Source organism: Gopherus evgoodei, chromosome 1 (assembly GCF_007399415.2).
Source record: "Gopherus evgoodei ecotype Sinaloan lineage chromosome 1, rGopEvg1_v1.p, whole genome shotgun sequence".
In the NCBI taxonomy this organism is placed as follows: Eukaryota; Metazoa; Chordata; order Testudines; family Testudinidae; genus Gopherus; species Gopherus evgoodei.
This window is the reverse complement of record NC_044322.1, coordinates 150,103,145-150,129,054: the sequence shown is the minus strand read 5'-3', so window position 1 is coordinate 150,129,054 and position 25,910 is coordinate 150,103,145. Positions and strand designations below refer to the sequence as shown.

The following is a 25,910-nucleotide window of genomic DNA, read 5'->3' as shown; positions in this document are numbered from 1 at the left end:
TCTGGGGCCGCAGTGGGGCAGCAGAAAGGAGTAAATGGGGGGCTGTGGATGAAATGGGGGCCTTGGGTGGAACAGGTGTTGGGTCACAGGCGAAGGGGCAGAACACGGTGGAGCCAAGGGTGGGGCTGCAGATGGAAGGGGTCAAACAGGGGCAGGAACTTCTCTGGCCTAGGGCACCAGAAGATCTTAATCCGCCTCTGCCTAAAGTCACAGGAGAAGCCAAAGGACCTCTTTACTGGTCTGGGAACATGAATCAAACATAGTGTTTGGACATAAGTTAATGGAACTTTACTAACTTGAGAATTTTCAGTGTGTTTAAACAAGTTGAGAGGGTTTGGGGACTCAAGGGAAGGAAAAGAGGTGGAAGGAGACGTTGGGAGGGATCTTCTGCAACCAGACACTAGCCTGGAATATACGACTCTCCAATCCTAGAAGAAAATATGACCAGAAAGAAAACTGTCAGTGAACCATAGATAGTCCAAGGCTGTAGACCCCATGCAATCATAACTTTGGCCTGAAAGCCTACTTCAGTGTCAAATTCATAGCAGTTAGAAGACAAAGCTAGTAGTAAGTATTTAAATATGATCTTCTTACTTATCCCAAATGAAATCACAGGCAGTGTACACTGGGCCCAGGGGTAGTTAAGGATATAGAGTCGTGGACCTTGTACCTTCTTTTACGGTTCTCAGGCATTTTATGAATGTATTGCTACTCAGAATTTATGTCCAAATCTACAGGCAGGACAGAACCAATTGTTGAAACAAACCATTCAATTTAGTTGAGAATAGCAAAATTTGTACCTGCTGCTATACTCATTAGTGCACCTGCTTCTGCTGCTGATGAGTTTGTGTCCATATGTTGATCATTTCATAAAAATCTCCATGTACAGGATCATGCTACCACCTTGCACTTAGTCATATGCTAATTAAATATTAACATATGCTAAATGCAGTTGCATACCCACTAGTGCCAAAAATGCCAGGTCAAAAACATTGATGCATCTTGTTACATGGTTCCAGAAGTGTACTCAATGGATTTACCTCTCCTGCCTTCTCTCCCTCATGTGCCCCACAGAAAACATGTTCAGAGTTACTGTTTGGCATACCCTAAAGTGCAGCTTGCCATCCTCATGCTCCCTCAAACTTTTCTTTTCTTCCAGACCCAAACACCAAATCCTGTCTGCTTCCTCTCCCAAACACCAGCCTTTCTCTTGTAACATATGTTTCTGAGTGGACTGTACCACAACAGTGACTGTAGTAGGAAGAGAGCCTGAGACATAAGCCCTTGTATCAGAGGCCTAGTATGAGGCCTGAGCTAAAATAGTCAAGTTAAACTGTGAGCAGGAGGGCAGGCCCTGTTCACAGAATCTGGCAAGGACAGTTTGATACTGCAGAAACACATTCCTAAGTAGTGCCAGACACAAGAATATACATGCAAACACATTCTAGAAAGGTGATACCAGAACACCCCGATACCAGCACATTCCCCAAAGATAACAGGAACACACTTACCCATCTTAAGTATAAGGTCAGGATGACAGCATGATGGATAGAGATGTTTTGATTGAACCTAGAGGTACAAGGCAATGGGTGGCACCCCAATACGTCAGAGTGTGGCACCCAGATACGTCAGGGGAAATACGTAACTTGTTTGTAGTGGTGTATAAAGATCTATCTCAGAGGGAGTGTCTTTGGCCAGCCAAGGGGGCAATGGAAAGTCCCACCATTCACTAAGCTGTGTCCATTGTCATGGGCACATGTGCTAGTATAACTGTAGACATTGATTCAGGGAGCTAGGACTGCGCTTCATTGACAATAAACCTGGCTGGGTGCCTTCGTACCTTAACGGATCTTGTGGTCATTGAGCAGTTTGCTTGAGGTCTGCCAGCTTGAGCTGTGCCAACTGTCTATACAGAGCTGGGACAGCACGCAGGGAGAACATACACACAGCTGAACATCTAACCACAGTGACCACTTTTGAATTGGAGGCTGACCAAGCAATGTAGGACTGCATGGCAGCTTCTTACACCTATAACTCCTGGCTTGTTTTTTAAAAATCATGCAACATTTGCTTGGGGGTAAGGTAAGATGGAGCATACCAGGAGTAGAAAGAGGCATGTCCTGTGGCACTGCTGTGCTCCAGCTACTTTCAGTTGGTGGACAGCCACTTTCCAAGTGGCATGCAATACAACAGCCCAGAGTTGGCTCCAGCATAGAGCATGCCTGAGAACCAGGCAGCTGCACACAGGCACTAAACAGCATGACAGAGAATTCGGCCCAAAACATTGTTGAACAGGAAAGTTTAAGTCCTAGGAAATTTTAACAGATTTGTAAAGTGTTTTTGTGTATTCCCACGAGTACACAGAATCCTTTTTAGAACAGAATATTAATTTGCATTGTAATAGTGATTGGTGCCCTCACCATGGCTCAGGACCCCATTATGCTAGGCACTGTACAAATGTATCTCAATTTAAAATTCTATGAACGAGTTTACATACTTGCCTTCAGATATCTGAATTATTTCATAACCACAATGAGGGAATTTTTGGGTGGAGGAACAGGCAGAATGCAGCATTATAATATCTTATATTTCTCTTTGAAATAAAAAGATTGACATACTCCAGATGTACCAAAGCCCACACAGGCTTGGAGAAACAAACTATTGCTTTGAGAGAGATAGTTACATCGAAGTTTAGGTTTGAGGCTTCTGTCTTATTGATGTATAACCTTTGTGTTAGGAAAGATCAGGGAAAAAAAAAGTCATTTTATGATTTTGATGAGCTGAAGGCTTTTGTTTCTGCAGAGTTGGCCTGTAGGATTAGTGGTGAGGTTGTTATTAAAGATGTACTCTCAAGCTCATTGGTACTACAATTTGATTAACTCTGAATTCATTATCTGTAGTATTTCTATATTATAATATAAATCATGCCAGCAGGAAGTAATATGACTGTTCACATTAGGGCTTTTCTCCATCTAATATCTGTATAGTATCTGATATTACAGCCTCCTGATATCTATAGTAAATATGAGCTACTCAAATTAATGATATTACTCTGAATAGTTTTGAATTGATGCCTACAGTGCCAAATTTCATAGTAATTATAAATTGTGCTAGGGAAAATCCCTTCATTTTACTTTTGATTCCTGTTTTGTTCAGTGTGAATCCCAGGGCTGAGCTCTTTTTCCTCATCAGTGCTCCAAGTAACTTTATTGCAATTGCTAAAGTGTTTTTGCTTAATATGCCTTGTTTCAATAATGTTGAGTGCTGAATTTACGTGTAGAATGTAATACAGATGCTAAGCATGCCTTTTTTAAATACGCAGTTACTTAGGAGCCTAAATCTCATAAACTTTAAATTGGACTTTTGCTGCTAAACCATTTGGACATTTAGAAAAGCCATCCCTAGATATTAAAATGTAATTTCAATCCAGACAAAGTTTTCCAAAATGTAAGTTTAAGGCATTTTATTAATTCTCATAGTAGCTTTAATTATTTCTGTGTGCTGTATCTCCTCTTCCTGCTTAATACCTATTATGGAACTATAATCCATTATGATTCATTCCCATAATAACAGCAATATCTTGCCAGCCATTTACAATAGATTTTAAATGCTCTCTCCATTAATATATGACATCCATACATTTATATACAGAAACTGAGTTGTTAAATTCTTTTCCAGCTTCTTTTTTGTGACTTAAAGATAAATAAGTATTGAAGTTTTTTTTCTTCTTCCTTTCTTTCTAGAGGGTCTTAATGCTGACAACATCAAACAAGCCTCAGAGCAGTTGAACAGTCGCTGGATTGAATTCTGTCAGTTGCTGAGTGAGAGACTGACGTGGCTGGAGTACCAAAATAACATCATTGCCTTCTACTCCCAGCTGCAGCAACTGGAGCAGACAGCAATTACTGCTGAAAACTGGCTGAAAGCACAACTTACACCAGCAGCAGATCCTGCTACAGTAAAAATACAGTTGGAAAAGTGCAAGGTTAGAGGCTCTTTTCCAACCATTTCATTATTATGCTTGATGGGTATTGCTATATTTTGACAGATGATGGCTGCCAGTTTTTCATTATGAGAGTGGAAAATAGTCTTTATATCTTTCAAAACTAGGTATTGTCAATACCTGGTCCATGAACGGTAGCAATGATGAGTGTAAAAGGGCAGGAGGACAGAGTGTGTGGGTGTTAAAATTAAACGATTCTTTTCAGCAAATAACTAATGCTTGTCCTACTGTAGTTGTAACTGATATTGGATGTTGGACTGTTATAGCCGTATGACCAGAACATTATGCAATATCTTAAGACCATTGGTCAATAAAAATAAGTGCCTGTTAAGACTTGAAAAGTCAGCTCCTCCTCATTGTTTTTGCTGATTTCCTTGGGTAATTTAATGGTTGTATTATACTTTGCTAGTTTGTCCTCTAATTGCAGCCCTTCTGGGACTTGGACTTTTGATACAAATTTAGCACACCTTAATTAGGTCCCAAAGCAGCAGACCACTTATACACATTTAAGTGCTTTGCTGAATAAGGGCCTTATTGTAGAATATTATGCATACTTATGGCAAATACTGATAGTAGCAATCTGAAGGTTGCATTTTCACATATGAGTTCGTGACATAATTTTAAAGTGACATATTTTTATTGATATGTGTATACAAGGAATTTCATAGAGCCGCCTTCTACTCCTGCTACATCTAGAGGATTTCAGTTTTGCTAACATATGGTTAGTTTATGCCCTATGTACCATTGGGCCATCCTAGAGTCCCCAAGTGTAATTGAGCCTGACTCAAGAAGAGTTCCCAAGCAGTATTCCAGTGTGTGTAGTGTATCACAGTGAAGCCTGTCCCTTTTTATGGTCCTGGCCAACTCTGTAGGTTGGGATGCTAAAATCATGTCATGATCATTATCCTTGCCCTGCTGACCTCTTTCTGGCAACTGGCACCAATAGGGCCATAGAAGGGAGCACAAAGGATATGCTGATTTAGGATTTTGGACAGCTCTTGTGCATGGGCACAAGTGTGGAGAGATCCTTACACAAAATCTGGATGCAGACCTGAAATTTCCGACTTGAGTCTATTGCTACTTTCTAAGGAAGCTCAGCCAATACCAAGATATTTTCTCTACTCATATACAGACACCTGCAGCAGTCACCTTTAAAAAATGATTAAAAAATGAATCATCATCAACAGTTACCATTTCATAACATGTCAAATTGCAGAGTTATTTCTTATGCTCAGTATAAGAAAGTAGTTTCATATCTGATACCACAAATGAGTAACTGTTGCTACATTAGACTTTTTATGGGGACCACTCTGCAGTGAAGATTAAAGTTCTTCACTGAGCATATTAGAATTTGACTGGACAAAACACTGGTGATTTACACAGTAGAGAACAATCCTAATCTGGAGTGAACTAAGTAAACTAGTACTTCAGTTCTTCTCCATGACCATTTTCTCTTTCTGGAATTAGGAATATTTGATGTTGTCATAACTCTCCTACTCAGATCTGAACCTTAGAGTTCAGAACATGAGAAGGTAGCATGAAACCTCCAAACTTAATTACCAGCTTGGATCTGATATCGCTGCCACCAGCCAGAAAATTCCAGTGTCTGGCTCACTCTGGTCTCCCCAAAACCTTCCCTGGGGAACCCCCAAGACTCAGATGCCCTGAGTCTCACTACAAAGGGAAATAACCCACTTCCCTTCCCCCTCTTTACCTCTTCCCGGATTTCCCTGCCCTGGGTACTCTGGGATATTCCCTGCTTCAAGTCCTTGAAACACAAGTACCGAGAGATCAATCTCTCTCTCTCCCCTCACCTAGAGGGTATGCAAAGTCAGGCTTCGTAAATCTAACACAGAGATTTTCCCTTTCCCCCTGTCTTCTTCCTTCCATCAATTCCCTGGTGAGCTGCAGACTCAATCCCCTTGAGCCCCCACTAAAAAAAAATCCAACAGGTCTTAAAAAGAAAGCTTTATATAAAAAAAAATAAAAAGACATAAAAATGGTCTCTGTATCAAGGTGACAATGTACAGGGTCAATTGCTTAAAAGAAAAAATGAATAAACAGCCTTATCCAAAAATAATACAATTTAACACATTCCAGCAACTACACACATGTAAATACAAAAAAACAATATAAACCTATTGTCTTACTATCCTTGTACTTACAACTTGGAAACAGAAGATTAGAAAGCCTGGAGATTCCTGTGGTCACTCTCAGAGCCCAGAAAAAGAACGGACCAAGAACAAAGGACTCACACCCAAAACTTCCCTCCACCCAGATTTGAAAAAGTCTTGTTTCCTGATTGGTCCTCTGGTCAGGTGTTGTTTGTTACCTCTTTCCAGGTGAAAGAGACATTAACCCTTAGCTATCTGTTTATGACAGATGTTCTTTTGCCCTCTTTTATTCCTTAAAAACAGTGGTGATTTGATGAAGAAATGCTTGTAGGATGATTTTATTCAGGAATGTTTGTCTTCACTATACAGGATGAAGTCTCCCGGTTGTCAGCCCTTCAGCCTAAAATTGTGCAGCTAAAGCTTCAAAGTAAAGCACTGAAAGAAAAAGAGCAAGGGCCAATGTTCCTTGATGCAGACCTTGTAGCTTTTACTAACCACTTCAAACAAGTTTTTGCTGATGTACAGGCCAGAGAGAAACAGCTACAGACCAGTAAGTGTTGTTCATGGCTAGAAATTACTGTACCCAAGAAATTTTTTTGGAACAGAATGTATTTTCATTTGCTTCTTTCTACCCAATGTTGCTCTACAAAAGGGAAGTGAGTTGTGGTGCTCTATCTTCTGTAACTGTTTCAGAAATATCTGTTAATCAGTTTAGTGCATGTTTAATAATGTGGACACATGAGAAATTAAAGGTTTACTTGCAATCACAACTCACACTCAGAATTGCCCTATCACACAGCATTCCCAGGATAGCACACATATGGCCAGTACTTTCCAGCAACACCAAACAGCCTTGATATAACTGTCCAGTTAAACCAGATTTACTTCTATTGGGTGCCACTGAAGAAATGCAAAGCAGATAGATTGTACCAGTGAATCTAGCCTCCAGAATTGTGTAGTGCAGGTGGCTAACCCTGAGAGAGACAAAACAATAGTAGTGACATCACTGCTATATTTGAATCCCATCATTTACCTGTATATGGAGAGTCACTGAGATATTTTTATGTGAATTGTAAAGAAAGATTTTGAAATTAATCTTGAGTATTGTGGAGATAAGTCAGTGTATAGCTATCAAAGAGCACTGAAAAAATATTTAAGCCAAAATTTTGAGAGCCACCATTTCATTAAGTGCTTGGTTTTGCAACTTTTTTACTCATGTTGGAAATCGCTTACTCAAGCAAGTACTCCCAGTGGTGATAATGAGACTACTAGTGTGTGTCACCAATATTTGCATAATCTAAGCCTTACATTTACTGTCCCAAATTCTGGTTTTGCTTTTTTTAATACTCAGATACTACTTGAAAATCTGGCTTATTTTCCCTTTTTCATATTTTAATGGGGGCCTTATAGGAATCTGTTTTCTGGGAAGGTAATGCACATAAGGAAGCAAACATGCAGTTGCTTGCAGGGCTTAGTGAGGCTTCAGGCAGGATAGGAGCTGGGAGAGTGAAGAACTAAAGACAGTAGAGAAGTACATCTGCATAAATATTGCTCAATTGATAAATCAACTCATAATACTTTGGTAATGAACAACAGAAAGGCATACAGAGAATGAACAAAAATATATATTTGTACCCAAACCATCTTTTTAGATTGACAGCACCCCTTTTACTCCTGTTTGAAGATGATGCATTATTGATACTCTGAGATATAATACATTAGAAAATATGTTAAGTCCATTCACAACAATGGGAGAAAAAAAATGCAAATGGGCCTAAGTCTTAACACTGAGACATCTTTTTTTTTCATTTTATTAAATTGGCCTGCCATTGTGGAGCTAAAACACTGAATGGCAGAGTTGTAAGAGCGGGGTTTGTGCTTAGGTTTCAAATTTGCTTTCCAAATAGTGGCTATCAAAAACATTCAACAACTTTAAAAAATATATACTTCTATTTCTGTAAGTTTCCTTGATCACAGTGAAAGAAGGTATTTAGTATTTGGTGCTTTTCCAATGCAACCAAAATCTGAATTACATACCCCAAATCAAATCTCTTTATCCTAACCTACCCATTGCACACTTTAAGAGAATTCAGATCTTAGTCCAAACTTCACAGCTCAAGCAAATCTCTCCTGATTTGTGGAGGAGAGAGGAATGGGTTTTTATATCTGCTCTGCTCCAAAAATCCATTTGATCCAACTCACTCTGTGCTGATCATTTTATGTCCATATGCATATGCATTTTCCTGTATTTCCCTAAATGACTGGCTGAAACAGCATTGTGATTCTGCAGTGATAGTTCATTAGACACTAATTTATTAATTAGATTAGATTCAAGATGGGACTCTGTGATAGTATGGTGTAGTAGATTAGGCAGGCAGCTAGGAGATGGCTCTGGTCTCAATTCTGTCACTGACTTGCTGTGTGGCCTTGAGCAAGTCACCTAAACTCTCCAGTATTCATTTTCACCCCTTCTAAAATGGGGATTAAAGTACTTATCTACTAATGTACCAACCACAATGGGGTGTTATGGAAAATAATTATCTAATGTATGTAAAGTATAAATCTATAGCTGCTAAGTTCTATATATGCAAAGTACTATTATTTATCACGTGCTCAGATGCATCAAATTTTCAAAAACCAGAAAGGTTTACACCCCAGGCACCTCATTTAAAAATCTGTGCAAGGAAGCTTTATACTATTTAAATTTGAAAAGAAGTATATAATAAACACATTTGTTCACAAATGACTTACCCAAGGACAAACAGTGGCAGAACTGGGAACAGAACCTAGGTAATCATAAATCCTAATTTATATAATCATACACATCTATGATTGCTCATGTTTTTTTCCATTATTTACCACTTTTGAATTAAATCTTCTTTTTCAAAAGTAGGAAAATATTATGCCACTGTTAAAAATTGACTTTACTTCTGATTAAAGATATTGAGTATTCCAGTAATAATCAGTAATGTGTGCACACACACACAGAGTTCATACATTTTATTTATTCTGTATAACAGAAAATATCTGCATTTCATTGTGAGATTAGATATTTACACCTCTTGTTTGCATAAATTCTTCCTGGTTAATTTCTTTTGTAGATTAAATTTTCTGAGTTGTGAATAGCCTTTGGCAGCCCTAGCAACAGCAGTGCTTGTGTCTTCACTTTATTTGATTAGTATCCCAAATGTGATAAACAAGGCATTGTTTGATTCAACATTAGGTTTTGTTAAATTCCTTTGTCTCTTGGTAGCTGAGGACCACTATGTTTTGGAGAGAGCAGAAATCTTTATTTTCCAGCTGTGTGAGTTTTTTGTTTTTGGGGTTTTTTTGCTTTTGTTTTTGTTTGCGGAGGAGAGAACTTGGCCAGGATACTTGGCCAGGACACTGGTCTATGTGGAGGGTAATTTGCAGCTAGTTTCATTATTATCTTGCTCAAGAAGGAGAGGTTGGACAGTGAGATCTACTTATCTTGAACTGTATAAGATCTGTTTAGTCAAGAGAGGAGGTGTCTTGGGAGTAGTAAAAAGGGTGAACGAGATGACCCCAGCAACTGGAGACCCATCTCCCTCTGTTCCACGATGTACAAACTGTACGCCAGCTGCCTGGCAGCCAGAATCACGGAGTGGGCAACAGCCGGGGGAGCCATCAGCCCAGCACAGAAGGGCTTCATACCGTCAGAGGGTTGCTACGAGCACAACTTCCTGCTCCAGACTGTTCTCCAGATGACCAAGAGGGCGCGGGAGCAGTGCGCGATAGCGTGGCTCGACCTGTCCAACGCCTTCGGGTCCATCCCCCACCACCACATCTTCAGCACGCTACGGGAGTTTGGGATGCTGGAGACCTTCCTTGGCCTGATCCGGGAACTCTACGAGGATTGCAGCACCACCATCCGCTCGATAGAAGGAGAAACCGCTGAGATCCCGATCCACAGCGGCGTGAAGCAAGGCTGCCCCCTCAGCCCAATCATCTTCAACCTCGCCATGGAGCCGCTCTTGAGGGCGATCTTGGACTGCGCTGACGGCCTCGACCTGCATGGCGAGAGAGTGAGCATCTTGGCCTATGCGGATGACCTCGTCCTAATCGCGGATGACTCCGAGAGGCTCCAGAGCATGCTCAACACTATCGGGGGAGTCGCGGACTGGACGGGACTTCGCTTTAACGCCAAGAAGTGCGCGTCCCTCCATGTCGAAGGGAGCAAGAGAAACTCGGTGCAGACGACGGAGTTCCAGATCCAGGGCGAGTCTGTCGTTCCCCTGGCAGAAGGACAGGCATACCAACACCTCGGCACACCAACTGGTGTCCGCGTCCAGCAGACCCCTGAGGACACCATCCGGGAGATCCTACAGGACGCTGCCAAGATCGATGCATCCCTGCTGGCGCCGTGGCAGAAGATCAATGCCTTCAACACTTTCCTGATCCCCCGCATCACCTTTGTCTTAAGAGGTTCTGCCGTGGCAAATGTGCCCCTCAACAAGGCAGACAACACCATCCGGCAGCTGGTTAAGCAGTGGCTGTCCCTGCCCCAGAGAGCCAGCAACGAGCTCATATACATTGCCCACAGGCACGGTGGTGCCAACGTCCCCCGCATGGGTGACCTCTGCGACATTGCAGTCGTCACGCACGCCTTCCGCCTCCTGACGTGCCCGGACGCCACGGTAAAGAACGTCGCAGCGGCCGCGCTACACACCGTCATCGAGAAGCGAATTGGCAGGCCTCCCTCCAGCCCGGATGTAGCCACTTTCCTGAGCGGCTCCCTGGACGGTGAATTCCCCGGGACGGGGGTGACATTACTTCGCTGTGGTCCCATGCCTGCAACGCCACGCGCCGGCTGGGAAAACGACTGGGCTGCTGCTGGATATGGAGCGAGGAACGACAGGAGCTGGAGTCTTGGTGCCACGGATCGAAACAGAGGGCATCATCAGCCCCGGAGCCAGAGGCGTGCTGGAGAAGTCATTGAAGGCCGCTGTCTACGCGCTCTACGTGGACACCCTGAGGAAAAAACCCGACCAGGGCAAGGCCTTTGAGGTGACCAGCAAGTGGGACTCCAGCAACCACTTTCTCCCCGCGGGCAGTTTCACCCGTTTCGCCGACTGGCGGTTCATACACCGCGCCCGCCTGAACTGCGTCCCGCTCAATGGAGCCATCTGCCACGGGAACCGAGACAAGCGCTGCAGGAAGTGTGGGTACACCCTGGATACCTTGCCCCACGTCCTGTGCAGCTGCAAGCCCCATGCCAGAGCCTGGCAGCTGCGCCACAACGCTATCCAGGACCGGCTGATGAAGGCCACTGCCCCACACCTGGGTGAGGTCGCAGTCAACCACACCATCCCCGACACCGACAGCCTGCTACGCCCGGACATCGTCATCATGGACGAGGAGCAGAAAAAGATCATCCTCATTGACGTGACGATCCCGTTTGAGAACAGGACCCCAGCCTTCCGTGAAGCCCGAGCCCATAAACTCGAAAAATATGCCCCCTTGGCAGACACCCTGCGGGCAAAGGGCTACGAGGTTTACACCAATGCCCTGATTGTCGGGGCCCTGGGTGCCTGGGATCCCTGTAATGAACGTGTACTTAGGGCCTGTGGGGTGGGCCGTCGCTATGCCCGGCTCATGAGACGTTTGATGGTCTCGGACACTATCCGGTGGTCTAGGGACATTTACATAGAACACATCACCGGCCACCGCCAATACCAAGAGTGAGCCGGCGTGGAGGAGGCCTATAAACCCCCCCTACTGAACCATATCCCCATAGCCCTAAAGCCACCGACCTAGATTCCACCATGCGAGGGTCATCCTGTCCCCATTACCCGGCCCACTTACTTATACCCATGACTGCATGTAACCCACTGTATGAGCGATGTACCCTCACTGCTTCCCTACTGCTTCTTGATCCCACCCACCATACATCCCACATTGGGGGACCTTGCAGACTGTATATGTTATGTGCTAACCAATTCCCACATACCAGCGTCCCCCTATACTCTGTATGTTGCCCCCAATGACCAACAACTGACGCTTTGAACTCTTTGTATCATTTTTATTTAAACATTCTTTAATGCTTTGAGAGTGGTTGACAGGTTCCCTTAATTCAAGTTGGCTGACAAATTCTGACTGCAGGGGAGCTAAAGTATTCCCTGATATATTTCATCAGCAGTGATTGGCATAGATCTGAATAACAAGTCCTAAGTGATTCTTTCCAGTGCTTCCTGAATGTCTTGCTCTATGACCGCTGAATTTTTTGATGGGGCATTTTTTCCAACCTTGTCTCAGTATACTGCTGTCTAAACGGGGCATTGAGCTACAGGTGGTCTTCATTGAGAAATGTGTCAGTTGTTCCTCACATTGAGGGAAGCTGCTCTCTGGGGTGGCATAGCAGAAGGTGATCTGCATTGACAAAGGGATTCATGGCTCAGAAAAGTTCTTCATAATGACATTTAGCATGTGGGATGGTAGCAGAGAAGAATTTCAGCTTGGAGGAGGCAAAAGTAAGGTTACATTCCTGACGTTCCTTTTTGCAGTCTCCTACACTTCACAAATACAGTGCTTCTTCCTTCCTATGGTGATCCCAGTTCGGAAAGTGGATTTGTAGAAATGTCCTTGTGAGGTTCTAACCATATTTCCATCAGGAATTTTCACGTCAAATCTATTCAATTTACAATTCCAAAAGATATTTTTTTCTAAGTGCCCAATTTGCAAACCCAGCCTGAAATTTGAAAGTTAAACTGGTTTCTTTCTGGATTACTTACGCTTGTTAACCTGAGAAATGTTAAGGAAAAAATCCTTACCCTGCACAGACAATTGTGTCCATCAAACTAGGATTAAAACATAGTCATCCAAGTGGGAAGAACATGATCTATACCTGTAAACTCAAAGACCCTGCTAAATTCCATAGTATCTTCAAAGAATCCATACCAAACAGAATAGCCTAGGAAAAATCTGTTGAGACGCGCCTAGTAGCAACTGAGATTCTTGTAACCAGAGCTTATATAAAATTCTGTTGCTTATGCATGGGAAGGAACAGAATCTATTTGATTCCTCCATAGCTACATTGTATCCACCATGCTAATAACAAGAATAAGTGGTAAGAATGCTTGTTTGAATGGAGATACGTTTGTACTCAAGGTACAGAATTGTTGAGTACTAATGATAACACTTAGATCACATATAGCCCTTCTCAGCCATAGATCTAAAAAAGTGCCAGCTCTACACTGATATTTTTTCGAAGTAGAACTGCACTAAAAAAAAATACACTCCTCCTCTCACATATCTGATGGTTGGTTTGTCAATGCACCAAAAAAGAGCATAAAACGAAAACCTGAAAGCGAGTCTCAAATCTGTTTTGTTTTGTTTTTTGTTCGCCCCCCTACCCCCCGCCTTAAGCAAGTGGCTCATTTGTACCATGGTATGGTATCTTTGTTAGATAAAGTGCAAATGAAGGGCCAGATAGTTAGTTATGATGATGGATCTTTTTAGTAGCATGCATGTTACGCTTTCTTCTTCCTTTTCAAAAGAAAATTTTTGGAATGTTTTCACTTCCTTAGTCATTTTGAGCTGATTTGCTTTCTTCCCTCTACCCCCATCTCCCACCATATCCTTTTTCAGGATATTCCACCATTTCCCCTGGTAGCCAGTGTGAATCCAGTAACTTCAACAACTGCTGTATCCAAGAGTTCATGCAACTGGCTATCTCAGTATAGCTCCCCAAGACTATGCAAAAAACAGTCACCACAATAAGATCAACATTTTGGTTTTCCTCCTTTCATGTTTTTCTTTATTTAAAGAATGTTCTAAACCTTGAACATTTCACAGTCTTGCATAAGATTCTGTAATTTAGAGATTGAATTTGCACAAAATAACACAGAATCCTATGATAAATATTGTTTTTTTTTCAGAATGAACACTGTCTATTTAAAAATAAAGTGCTGTGTCTTATGAATCATGCACATGCAAATTATATTTGAGTCCCCAAGCAGATATAGGCTATGCATTATTTTTAAAAACACTTCTTTTTCTTCAATTAATATAAAATATTCCTTTGAATTGGCTTTTTGGAGGGGTTTTTTTGTAGTTCTGTATTTTTTTTTTTTAAAATCTGCTTCCAAAGATGTCATTTGTGGTTCAACAGAGTTTTAATAAGCAGCACAGATGTAATTTCATTTGTATTAGGCTATATATTCTCATATTAGTGTTTCCCCTTTAAAAAAGAAACAAGTTATCTATAGAATTAATCTTTATTGGATATTGTCCTTTCCTGTATGTCCAATTTATCTTCCCCTCCTACCTTCCCCCTCCCTCAATGATAAATTAAAATTAAAATTTATGGGCGGGGGGAATTCATGTAATATCATCTAATAAAATAATTGAATCATTTTTTATTATATTTGTTCATTAATTCTTGTAAGACTGGTAAAACCCTGCCTGTACCATTTCTTTTAACAAGAAGATAAATCAGAGAAAAGGAATTGTTAAAGCACTTTCAGAGCATTGATGATATTCCCTGACAATATTATGGAAGATTCTAAAAGATTGCACTTTGATGGTTTCTGATGACATGGAGGGAAAAAGGGGTGGGGGGGGGAACCCACAGCTCTTATCAGTATGAGAAGAAAAGCAGAAAAGCTTCTCAAAGGTTGGACTTTGATGATCAGCTTCAAGGATAAGTACGACAAAATAAGTGAAAGGAAGAAAGTATGTTCCTAGGAAAGGAGTTGTGAGAAAAGTATGGTAGTTCATATGATTTAAAAAAACTTAGGTGATCAGTCATGGTTGCTATTTTATGTCTTTTTAGTGCAGATTTATGAGATTCAAGGTAGTTCATTCATTACAGGAAACAATTGTATCAGTTGAAATGATTCAATTGATTCAAATTTGCTGCTTGTCTTCTACTGTAACACTGAGCTGATGAATGATGAATTTACCCTGGTTATAGGGGGAACAAGTAGATAGGGTGTGTGTTATGGAGAATGTACGCTGGCCTGACTGAGACTGGAATAAAATCTCTCCTACTTAATTTCAGGTGATGGAAAAGAAATCTGTTTAATAAGTATATGGGGGGAAAAGGAGAACTGTTTTCAAATGTTGCAGTATTTTTTTCTACTTGCTAAAATAAATAGATGGCTATTTTTGTCTTAATGAATTTCTCAGTCTGAGCTTACTATTGTCCTTTTTCTTGGCATTTTTTACAGCCCTCACTGCCACTGAGTGCTTTGATGATTTGAGGCCCAAAGTGATTTTCCCCATGCTCACACAGGAAATCTGTGGCAAAACTGTGAATTGATTACCCAAATCCTTGTCCCACGTCTTAACCAAAAGGACCATCTATCCTTTCTTTGCCACAAAGTAAAAATGTAGATATAATATTTCCCAAGAATTTAAGAAATCAAAGTAAAATATCGCTATATATATTGACCCAAAAATGAAGTCCTAGATCAAGTCCACTGTAGGTGGCATCTGATAAGGCTTTGTATAAATGGGGTGTTTCTCTTTTTAAAACTTCAGGCCCAAAATTTGAGTTCACAGAGATTGTTCCGCTTTTAAAGAAAGAGATAAAGCTTTTCTTCAACTAAACAAATAGTTTTAGGTATTTCTTATTGAAGGGAAATTTTGTCAACATTTCAATTATATTCAGTGATTGCCTTCAAATAAACCAAATTTCCTACTAAAATTAAGGGTAATCTGCTCAGGACACATAGGTGAATGAAAAATAGGCACAGTGATGGAGTTAATCATCAGGGCAGAACTTTATTAACTTAACAATAGGGAGGGGTCCTATCTGCACACCCTCTTTCATAAATCTGTCATTTAACTGAGTCTAGTTTGACATTACAGCATACACACTATATAATAACTTTGGGTGGAGGCTCTGTCTAACCCTTAGGACACAGCTCACTTCTGAATCCTGATACTCTCTCATTTGTGAGAAGGGTTAGAGGGTATTCAGAGGGCCCTCAGTCTGTGAAGTCTTCAGGTCTGCCCTTCTTAAAGGCAAAAGTCTCCCAGTATGTCCCAGTTCTTATTTAACTCAGGAATCTGGTTCTGTCGCTGTTATCTGCCTGGGCTTCCAGCGGCAAGTTGCAATGGACTAACCTTCCTAGAATCCTCCTAGCATTAAAATTCCTACTCTTCATTATTTTAACTTAAACGTTGCTTCCTTAAGGCTGCAAGAAAGGTGGAAAAAACTGTGAATCCCTGCCAATTTGGTCCAACAGGGGAAAAAATCCTTCCTGATCCCAAAATAGGTTATTAGTCATACCCACAGCACTCTGGAAATGCAGCTGACTATCAGGGAGGCTGAGCAGCGTAGTAATAGTGGCAAAATGGCCCCCAGATGCCTAGAAAGACTTTGACTCTCATGGCCCCTTCCTCTCCCCAAATAAATCAAGTCTCTTAATTCCCCAGTCCTGGCTGTCCAATAACTTGTAGAGAAGCCCCACCCCAGGCACTCTCCTATGTCCACTATGAGGCACAAAAGCTCAGTTTCTACATGACTAGGCATAAGCTCTCCCCTCTATCTCCCAGGAGTTGCTCATCACCAGCTGGTGTGACCAAACTTCCCTTTGCTGAGATAGGAAGGGGTATTTGTATCTTAGGAAATAATGCAACATTTTTGTGCTACTGTTGGAGGAACTGCCTTCTAGTGTCTGAGGCTGACGGTCATTAACTTAATTCTTCCTTCTGGGTAATGTTTCATTATGGTCCTGTCACTAGACCAATGATTCTACTGCAGAGATACTCTGTTTTCCTGACTTCTGTCCATGCCGTTTTTATGATGGAGCAGAACTCATACTCGAGCACATCTATATCTGTAAAAGCAGCAAAGAGTCCTGTGGATTAAACAAAGGCTGTGAATGGCTTGCCAACTACAAAACCAGTTTCTCCTCCCTTGGTTTTCACACCTCAACTGCTAGACGAGGGCCTCATCCTCCCTGATTGAACTAACCTCGTTACCTCCAGCCTGCTTCTTGCTTGCATATATATACCTGCCCCTGGACATTTCTGCTACATGCAGCCAAAGAAGTGGGTATTCACCCACGAAAGCTCATGCTCCAAAACGTCTGTTAGTCTATTAGGGGCCACAGGACTCTTTGCTGCTTTTACAGATCCAGACTAACAAGGTTACCCCTCTGATCTATATTTGTGTTTATCATGTGGGCTTTAATGCACATATTGATGGTATTGACTCCTGGAATTGCAGTGTCCTGCATCTGAGAAGATATGTGTGCGCGCGCGCGTGTGTGTGTGTGTATATGTGTATATATATACACACACACACACGCACACATTTATCTCTGTTTGCCATTTCGCCATGGTCATGAGGTGGGTCCTGGCTGGAATGCCCCCTGTGGCACACTTGGGGCACAACAGTGTGACTGCCACAGTTTTCCTCTTTATTCACCTATGCAAAGTAGTGTTGTCACCTTCAGCAGCTAATTCAAGCCCATTTTAAATGCCACAGTCCACGCTAAAGTCCACTTCGTAGTAAAAACAGTTCCTGTTCAACCCCAAAATAACGCAATGCAGCAATTTTTCAATCTTATTCAAAAGTCACCATTCCCAGATCACCCACCCAACAGTCATTAGCCACTTGCTCTCAGTTCCTTTAGCTCCTGTTCCAGGACCCTGCATTCCAGGTCTTCTACCTGAGAGTTCCAAGACCCACTTCTCTCCACAATTCTTCTCCCACAGCCCCAGGTCAGATCACCCTGCAGTGTTTCTCTCAGACAGGCCTCTCTCCCTGTAAGTGTGCCTGCTCCTGGGATCCACCCTCCAGCATCAAACTCTTGTTATGGGCTCAGCATCTCCCAACCAGGCTGGTTCTTCCCCTTCTTCATAGAGGCTTCTGTACACACTGTCCTTTTACTCTGCAGTGGTTCTTCAGTCCTCCCCATCAGCTTTTTGCTTTTCCCAATGGCTCAGTGTACCAGCTGTCCACCTCTGCTTCTTTTGCTGCTGCTCCTCCCACTTCTGCCCCTCCCTCACATCTCTCCTTTCCTCTTCAGGCAGCTCTCACCTGCCCATCTTCCTCTCTGTATCAGTGCTTTCAGGTAGCTCTGGCTTGCCAAGTTTCTCTCTCCTCAGTTGCAATGAGTTAATGAGTCACATGTGCACTGGTCCTGTTCCCTCTTGAAGGGCCAGTGTCACCCTGTGATAGCCATCATGACAGCAGGTGTTTGGTAGAGCACTCCAAAATCCTGAATCTTGCAATGATTTCCTGACAACATCATGGGTAGTTCTGCCATTGATCAAGACAGTTCAGACCGACACCAAGACTCTGGGGAAGACCCTGGCCTCGATTCTGCTGACTGACAGGGATGTGGAATGCAAATACTTTGTCCCTTCCAAGGACTACGCATATCTTTCTCACACCCGCAGCCATTCTTTCTGGTCATGTTAGCAGTCAATGAGAAAGAGTTACAGGAACAGCTCCCAAATCTAAGGAGGCCTTACTGGAAATCCTGGGAGGTGGGTGGGTGCAATCCACCACCCAGACCTCTAGTCCCTCCACTTCACGGCCTGGGAGCTTCATGGTTAAACCCCATGAAGCTCCTATGCTAGGAGACAGTAAGGGAGGTTCTACTTGGCAGTAGGAAACCCTCCACCTGATGGAAGAGTTGCTGGCGGGCCCAGCAACACACACCTCCACTCCAGATGTCCATACCACTCATCCTGGAATACCTTATATATCTCAAACAGCAAGGACTAGCAGTGCCATCCACTAAAGTGCACCTAGCTGCTGGGGCCTTCCATCTGGGATGGTCTGGACATATTCGATAACCCCATGGTGAGGCATTTCCTCTAGGGCCTGGAACATCTATTTCCACAGATTAGACAGCCTGTTTTCACATGGGACCTTAACCTGGTCTTCTCCAGGCTAATGGGGCCCCTTTTTGAACCCCTGGTGACTTTTACCCTGCTCTGTTTGGTGGCTTTCATGGTCACCATCACATCAGCCAGGCAGGTGTCTGAGCTAAAGGCTCTGACCTCTGACCCACCCTACATTGTCTTCCACACAGAGAAGGTGCAGTTCAGGCATCACTCAGTCTTCCTTCCCAAGGTAGTGTCATAATTCTACACTAGTCAAGACATTTTTCTACCGGTCTTCTACCCTAAGCCTCTCACCAGTACCCAAGAGCAGAGCTTGCACTCACTGGATGTTCGAAGAGTGCTAGCATTCTACATCGAGCGCATCAAGCTATTCAGGAAGTCGAACCAGCTGTTCGTAGTGGTGGCAGACCAGCTGAAAGAACTCCTGGTCTCATCTCAAAGAATATCTTCCTTGATCACAGCCTGCATCCACACATGTTACGAGCTGGCCAAGGTCCCAGGCACAACTCTTATGGCACATTCCACAAGGGCACAAGCCTTGTCAGCTGCATTCCTGGCCCAGGTCCCGATACAAGAGATTTGCAGGGCAGAAACTTGGTCATCAGTGCATACATTTACCTCTCACTATGCTATCACCTGATACACCAGAGATGATGCAGCATTCGGCAGGATGGTACTCCAATCAGTGATTCCTTAACTTTGACTCCACCTCTGGGGTAGGGCTTGGGTGTCACCTGATTGGAATCAATGTGAACAAGCCCTTGAAGAAAAAATGGTTACTAACCTTCTCATAACTGTTCTTTGAGATGTGTGCAAGCTGACCTTATCTGTGAAGACTAAGGCAAAAAAAGCATTGAGTACTTCAGCTTTTCCCACATCATCTGTCTCTAGGTTCCCTCCCCCATTCATTAAGGGTCCCATACTTTCCCTGACCTTTTTCTTGTTGCTAACATAGCTATAGAAACCCTTCTTGTTACTCTTCACAACCCTTGCTAGCTGCAATTCCAGTTGTGTTTGGCCTTTCTGATTACACTCTTGCATGCTCGAACAATATTTATATACTCCTCCGTAATCATCTGACCAAGTTTCCACTTCTTGTAAGCTTCCTTTTTGTGTTTAAGCTCATCAAAGATTTTCCTGTTAAGCCAAGCTGGTTGCCTGCCATATTTGCTATTCTTTCTCCATATCAGGATGGTTTGTTCCTGCACCCTCAATAAGGCTTCTTTAAAATACAGCAGCTTTCCTGGACTCCTTTCCCCCTCATATTAGCCTCCCAAGGGATCCTGGCCATCAGTTCCCTAAGAGAGTTATAGTCTCCCTTTCTGAAGTCCAGAGTCCATATTTTGCTACTCTCCTTTCTTCCTTTTGTGAGAATCCTGAACTGAACCATCTCATGGTCACTACTGCCCAGGTTGCCACCCAATTCTACTTCCCCTACCAGTTCTTCCCTGTTTGTAAGCAGCAGGTGAAGAGAACAGCCTCTGGTTGGTTCCTCCAATAGTTGCACCAGGAAGTTGTCCCCAGCACTCTCTAAAAACTTCCTGTACTGTCTGTGCACTGCTGTATTGCTCTCCCAGCAGATGTCAGGGTGATTGAAGCCCCCTCCTGAGAACCAGGGCCTGTGTTCTGGAAACCTCAGTTAATTGTCTGAAGAAAGACTCATCTATCTCATCCTCCTGGTCTGGTAGTCCATAGCACAAGCCCATGACATCACCCTTGTTGCTCTCAACCAGCTTTTCTCCAGTTTGATACTGGAGCTCTGAGCAATCATACCATCCTCTTACATACAGTGCAACTCCTCCACCTTTCCTCCCCTGCCTGTCCTTCCTGAACAGTTTATAACCATCCATGACAGTACTCCAGTCACGTGAGCTACCCCATCAAGTCTCTGTTTTTCCAATCACATCATGGTTCTTTGACTGTGCGAGGACTTGCAATTCTTTCTGCTTGTTTCCAAGGCTTCTTGCATTCATGTAAATGCATCTAAGATAACTAACTAATTGCCCTACTTTCTCAGTATGAATCAGGAGGCCCACCCATTGCACCCTCCTTGTGTTTCCTCCCGGTATCCCACGTCCTCACTTATCTCAGGGCTTAGGTCACTGTCTCCTGGTGAACCTAGTTTAAAGCTGTCCTCACTAGGTTAGCAAGCCTGCCTGCGAAGATGCTCTTCCTTCTCTTTGTTAGGTGGATCCCATCTCTTCCTAGCAATCCTTCTTCGGAGAACAACATCCCATGGTCGAAGAATCCAAAGTCCTCTCTCTGACTCCACCTGCATAACCACGCATTTACCTCCGCATTTTGACAGGCCCTACCTGGGCCTTTTCCTTCAACAGGGAGGATGGACGAAAACACAACTTGCACCTCAAACTCCTTTATCTTTCTTCCCAGAGCCACGTAGTCTGCAGTGACCCACTCAAGGTCATTCTTGGAGTATCATTGGTGCCCACGTGGAGAAGTAGGAAGGGGTAGCGGTCCAACGGCTTGATCAGTCTCAGCATACACTCCATCTCATTCTGAATTCTAGCTCCAGGCAAGCAGCACACTTCAAGTTTCTCAGTCTGGTCAGCAGATGGATGACTCTGTCCCCCTTGGGAGGGAGTCCTCGACCACCACCCATTTCCTCCTCCTGGAAATGGTGGTCATGGAACCCCCATACATAGGACAATGCATCTCATACCTTCTGGTTGATGGGGTCTCCTTCTGATCCCTTCCCTCAGATGGCTCTTCCAAATAATTCTCCGCAGTAGTACCTGTGCAGAGAGCCTGAAAACGATCAGTCACCTTTGGTAACTGTACCAAATAATAATAGTGGTTATTATTCCCTTTAGGCAGAAATCAAAAAAATGTCCAACAGAGCAGGGTTCACATGTGAAAACAAGAACCTTTAAAAAAGGAAAATCTATTATTCCTGAAGTACTGAGATATAGTATAGTACTGAAAAAAATATTTATTATGGATAAAAGTGAAAACTACTGCAAAATTACATCATATAGCTGAAAGTGGTATGGAAAAAATGAAATGGAATTTACATTGTTCCAGTGAAATGAAAAGTGGCTTTTGAAAAGCAATATTTAATATGTAAATCAGTCTGCCACTGACTATTTGAAATTTGTATCTTTTTGATCCTGTATGAATTTTTATTTAGCTCTCTGAATAATGTGAAACATAATTAATTTAAAATGCAGAAAACTGCTAGCTATGTTTGTACGACTTTTAAATTATTTCTGGCAGCGTTTTCAAAATAAAAGACTTTTGTAGAGCCTGTTCTAACAACAATTCTAATATGTTTCCATCCAGTTCTGAGATCTGTTCCAGAAATATTTCTATATATAGATAGATAGATACCTGCAACAAACTGTACACATTTCACTAAAGGTATTCTTGTGCAAAAAGCATTTCTCACCAAGTTTATTTTCCAACATGGCTAACCAAACTTTCTGGCCAGGACCCTTCAGAGTGCTCAAGGTGTATGGTTTCTTTGTCTCCTCAAGTGAAGGATGCCAAAATGGCTTTTTCTTTCTGTTTAGAGCTTCTGAAAATTCATTGACTATGCTTCAAGAGGCAGGAAGGTTTCCTGTGGGTGTAATCTCTATCCCCCATCAAGATTAGGTGGTCATCTTTCCCCACTTTCCTTCCTGATGGCTTTATTTACCTTGCATATAAATATGCTTTTCTTTGTCTTTGGTCTCACCTTGCTCAGCTTACATCAGAGACACTTTCAAGCAAATGGAATCACATTCCTTTGTCTGAAACAGGCGTGGCTTAGGCACTGTTTGCCAAATGCATTTTCAGAACACATTTTCAGCACATATCTATAAAGTCCTTTGTGGGTTTACCATACATACAGCGACAAGAATATTAATGATCAGTGAGTAATTAGTTTTCCAGTGATATATTACATACCACCTTTTCAGTATTTAACAGGACAACAGTGTGCCAGCTAACTTTGGGATGATCTTAGGGTCACACTCGTCCAAGCCCTGCCTCCCCATGTACACTGCTACTTTTAGCACAATAGTGTTCCACTCCTGGAGCCTTCCCTCTGCTGCAGGGAAAGAGTCCAGGAGAGGGTGATGGGCCTGGCAGGAAATCCAATTTGAAAAGACTAATTTAATGGACACACTGTCGTGAATGGAGAAAAGCAGGAAGAATTCCCTCTCCAGTGTTTTCCAGGTCAGATGTTAGGGGAAACTGGAATTTTGGATGGAGAAAGTATGCTACAAGAAAGCAACACTTGTCCCTCACAACTGCAAGCACTTTTTCACACAAATCCACTGTTACCGGTCATGATGGCCAAGATTTTTAAAAGCAAAAAGTTATTTTAGGTACCCCAATTTGTGGGTGTCCAACTAGAGATAGCTTACAGGCATCTGATTTTCAGAGGGTGGGTGCTCAGTCAGGGCCGGTGCAAGGATGTTTCGCACCCTAGGTGAAACTTCCACCTTGTGCCTCCCCTACCCGCGCCCCCACCCTGAGGCACCTTCCCCCATGGCAGCTTCCTCCCTCCGCCTTGAGGCGCCCCCCTTGCGGCAGCTCCCCACCCTCCGCCCTGAGGCACCCCCCAACCCCAGCTTACCCCTGCTCTGTGCATGATCACGAGCACCCTGAGCACGCCGTCACTCCTTCACTTCTCCCACCACCCTGGCTTGCGGCACCTAAGCTGATTGGCGCCACAAGCTTGGGAGGCAGGAGAAGTGAAGTAGCCATGGCGTGCTCGGGGAAGAGGCGGGGCAGGAGTGAGCCGGGGCGGGGAGTTCCCCTGTGTGCCGCCCCCCGCCCCCTTACTTGCTGCAGGCAGCCCTCCCCGTGCTCTCCTGCCCCAGCTCCCTCCGCCTAAATGCCGGCAGCGACCGGGGCTTCCAAAGATCCGGTCGCCGTGGTTGCTGCTGAAGAAAATGATACCTCCCAAATCCCAGCACCCTAGGTGACCGCCTAGGTCACTTAAATGGTTGCACCAGTCCTGTGCTCAGTGCTTTCTGAAAATCAAGCCCCTTTAAGCAATCACAAGCCAAGCACTGCAAAGTTGAGGCACTCAGAATCACTGATTGCGTCTCAAAATCTTGGTCAAATTGCATTCACTGCTTTATTAGAGTGTAATCAAGATGGCAGTGAAAATCTTGTGCAAGTACAAACTGTTAGTTCTGGATTTTGTAAAACTTTGAAACATTTTTTCTAAAATATCTTTTTGAAGACATGCACAATGCAGATATAATAGAGGTACAATAGTTTTGTGGCATTTTTAGTTTGTTAATATGGTGTGGCAGAAATTGAAAAATATTTTATCCGTGTCTGACTTCGCAATGACTGCAGTGCAAGCTCTGGTGGAAGGCAGAAGGGAGCAACTCTATTTATGAGATGCTCATGTCTATGCCAGATGCTGTCTATTTAAGACATCTGTAATGTCAGTTTAATGGGCACAGTCCAATAAAATTCAGCCTGAATTTCTCTTTGACGCTAATGTTATAAGCTTTTAACAGCTGTCCTAAGCAGAACATTCTACCTTAACAGATATGCTAGACACATTAACATGAGCCATAAAATGGTGATGCCACTTCCTACAGCAGTTCTAAAAGCAAACAATTGGTCCAAACAATAGAAAACAAGAGAAGATACAGTGTGGTCTGTCTGTCTGATATAAAAAATAGCCATGTTTAGGTATATTGTGCTGTAACTATCAGTACTATCCCACTCTGAAACTAAAGAGCCAAAACATATTAAGTAAAAAAAAAAAAAAAAAAAAAGGTGGGGGGCAGTAAATAATACATATAAGGATGAATGCATAAATTATTCAAAATGTTTTGTCCTCCAATTCTTCTTTGGGTACATTTTTGAAAAGATCTAGTGGTGAAAATCTGTCCCTATTTAAGTCAGCTGCAAAACTCCAGCTTCAAGAGGGCCAAGTTGTTGTCTACAACGTCTGAGTATCCTGACAATCACATACGATTCAGTTAAGAGAGAATGAAACATTTTAAATTTCTTCTCCTTTTTCTCCCTGCGTTTGGTGTAGATTTTGACAGTTTGCCTCCTGCACACTATAAGGAGACAATGAACACTATCCTTTTGTGGATCCAGCAGTCAGAGACCAAACTCTCCATACCTCAGGTTATTGTCACTGAATATGAGATCATGGAGCAGAGACTCAGGGAACTAAAGGTAAATGTGTGGACTGTGAAAAAGCCTTCTGATTGAAAAACACAAGAGGATGGAATTTCTGCTGGCCTAAATCATCATAACTCTATTGAAGTCAATGGAGCTATGACTATTTACAGCAGCTGAGGATTTAGCCCAAAGACTATGGGTCGAGGGGGCTACTTACTGATGTTGAAAAGTCTTCTGAATGTTATTGAAAAAAGCACCAAGTTTGGTATTTGCCAGTTGAAACAAATAATTAAGGTACTAAACAACTTTAGAGGAATAGCTTTTGCATCTCCCCATGAGAAACAAAATGTTCTCAGAGATATTTACAGCACTTAAACAGGCATTCAGCTCATTGTAATGAATGTTTTCATGTATGCATTAGAAACTAGTGTTATAAAAAATACAGAACATTTACTTCTCTCCATTCCAATCTGCAACTCCTATCAAATTTCCAAGCAGAGACAGATGTGGGATGCGCTTTGCCAGTGGGCATAAAGCTTCTCTGCATGTGGACTTTTAGTATTGTTTTATTATCCGATGGCTAAAGAGCATTTTGCTGGATGCAACTGCCAATGAAAATATAGAAATGCAAAGCAGAAAATATCTGGTCTCCATGCTGATCAATATATTGATCAATGTACTGGTCAATCCTTAAAGGTAAGTGTATAGTAATCATTGGGGCCATAATAAATTATTTAATGGTGTATACAATGTCTCAATGAATTTAATTATCCATGTATTTATATCACCAAAATTAACAACAGAATGTATTTCTAATCGGCTGTTTTCTGAATAAGATTAAACTTTTACTTAGGTCATGA

General features: G+C 42.6%; 1 protein-coding gene across 9 annotated transcripts in view; it reads left to right on the top strand.

Annotated features, from left to right (window-relative positions):
* Positions 1-25,910, top strand: part of DMD (dystrophin) — a 1,715,077-nt gene that overhangs the window by 473,394 nt on the left and 1,215,773 nt on the right. For all 9 annotated transcript variants that reach the window (XM_030575515.1, XM_030575505.1, XM_030575489.1 and 6 more), the window contains 3 exons: positions 3,744-3,985; positions 6,487-6,667; positions 24,959-25,104. In XM_030575515.1, coding sequence (XP_030431375.1) covers positions 3,744-3,985; positions 6,487-6,667; positions 24,959-25,104 — 569 coding nt within the window. The remainder of the gene's footprint in view (positions 1-3,743; positions 3,986-6,486; positions 6,668-24,958; positions 25,105-25,910) is intronic.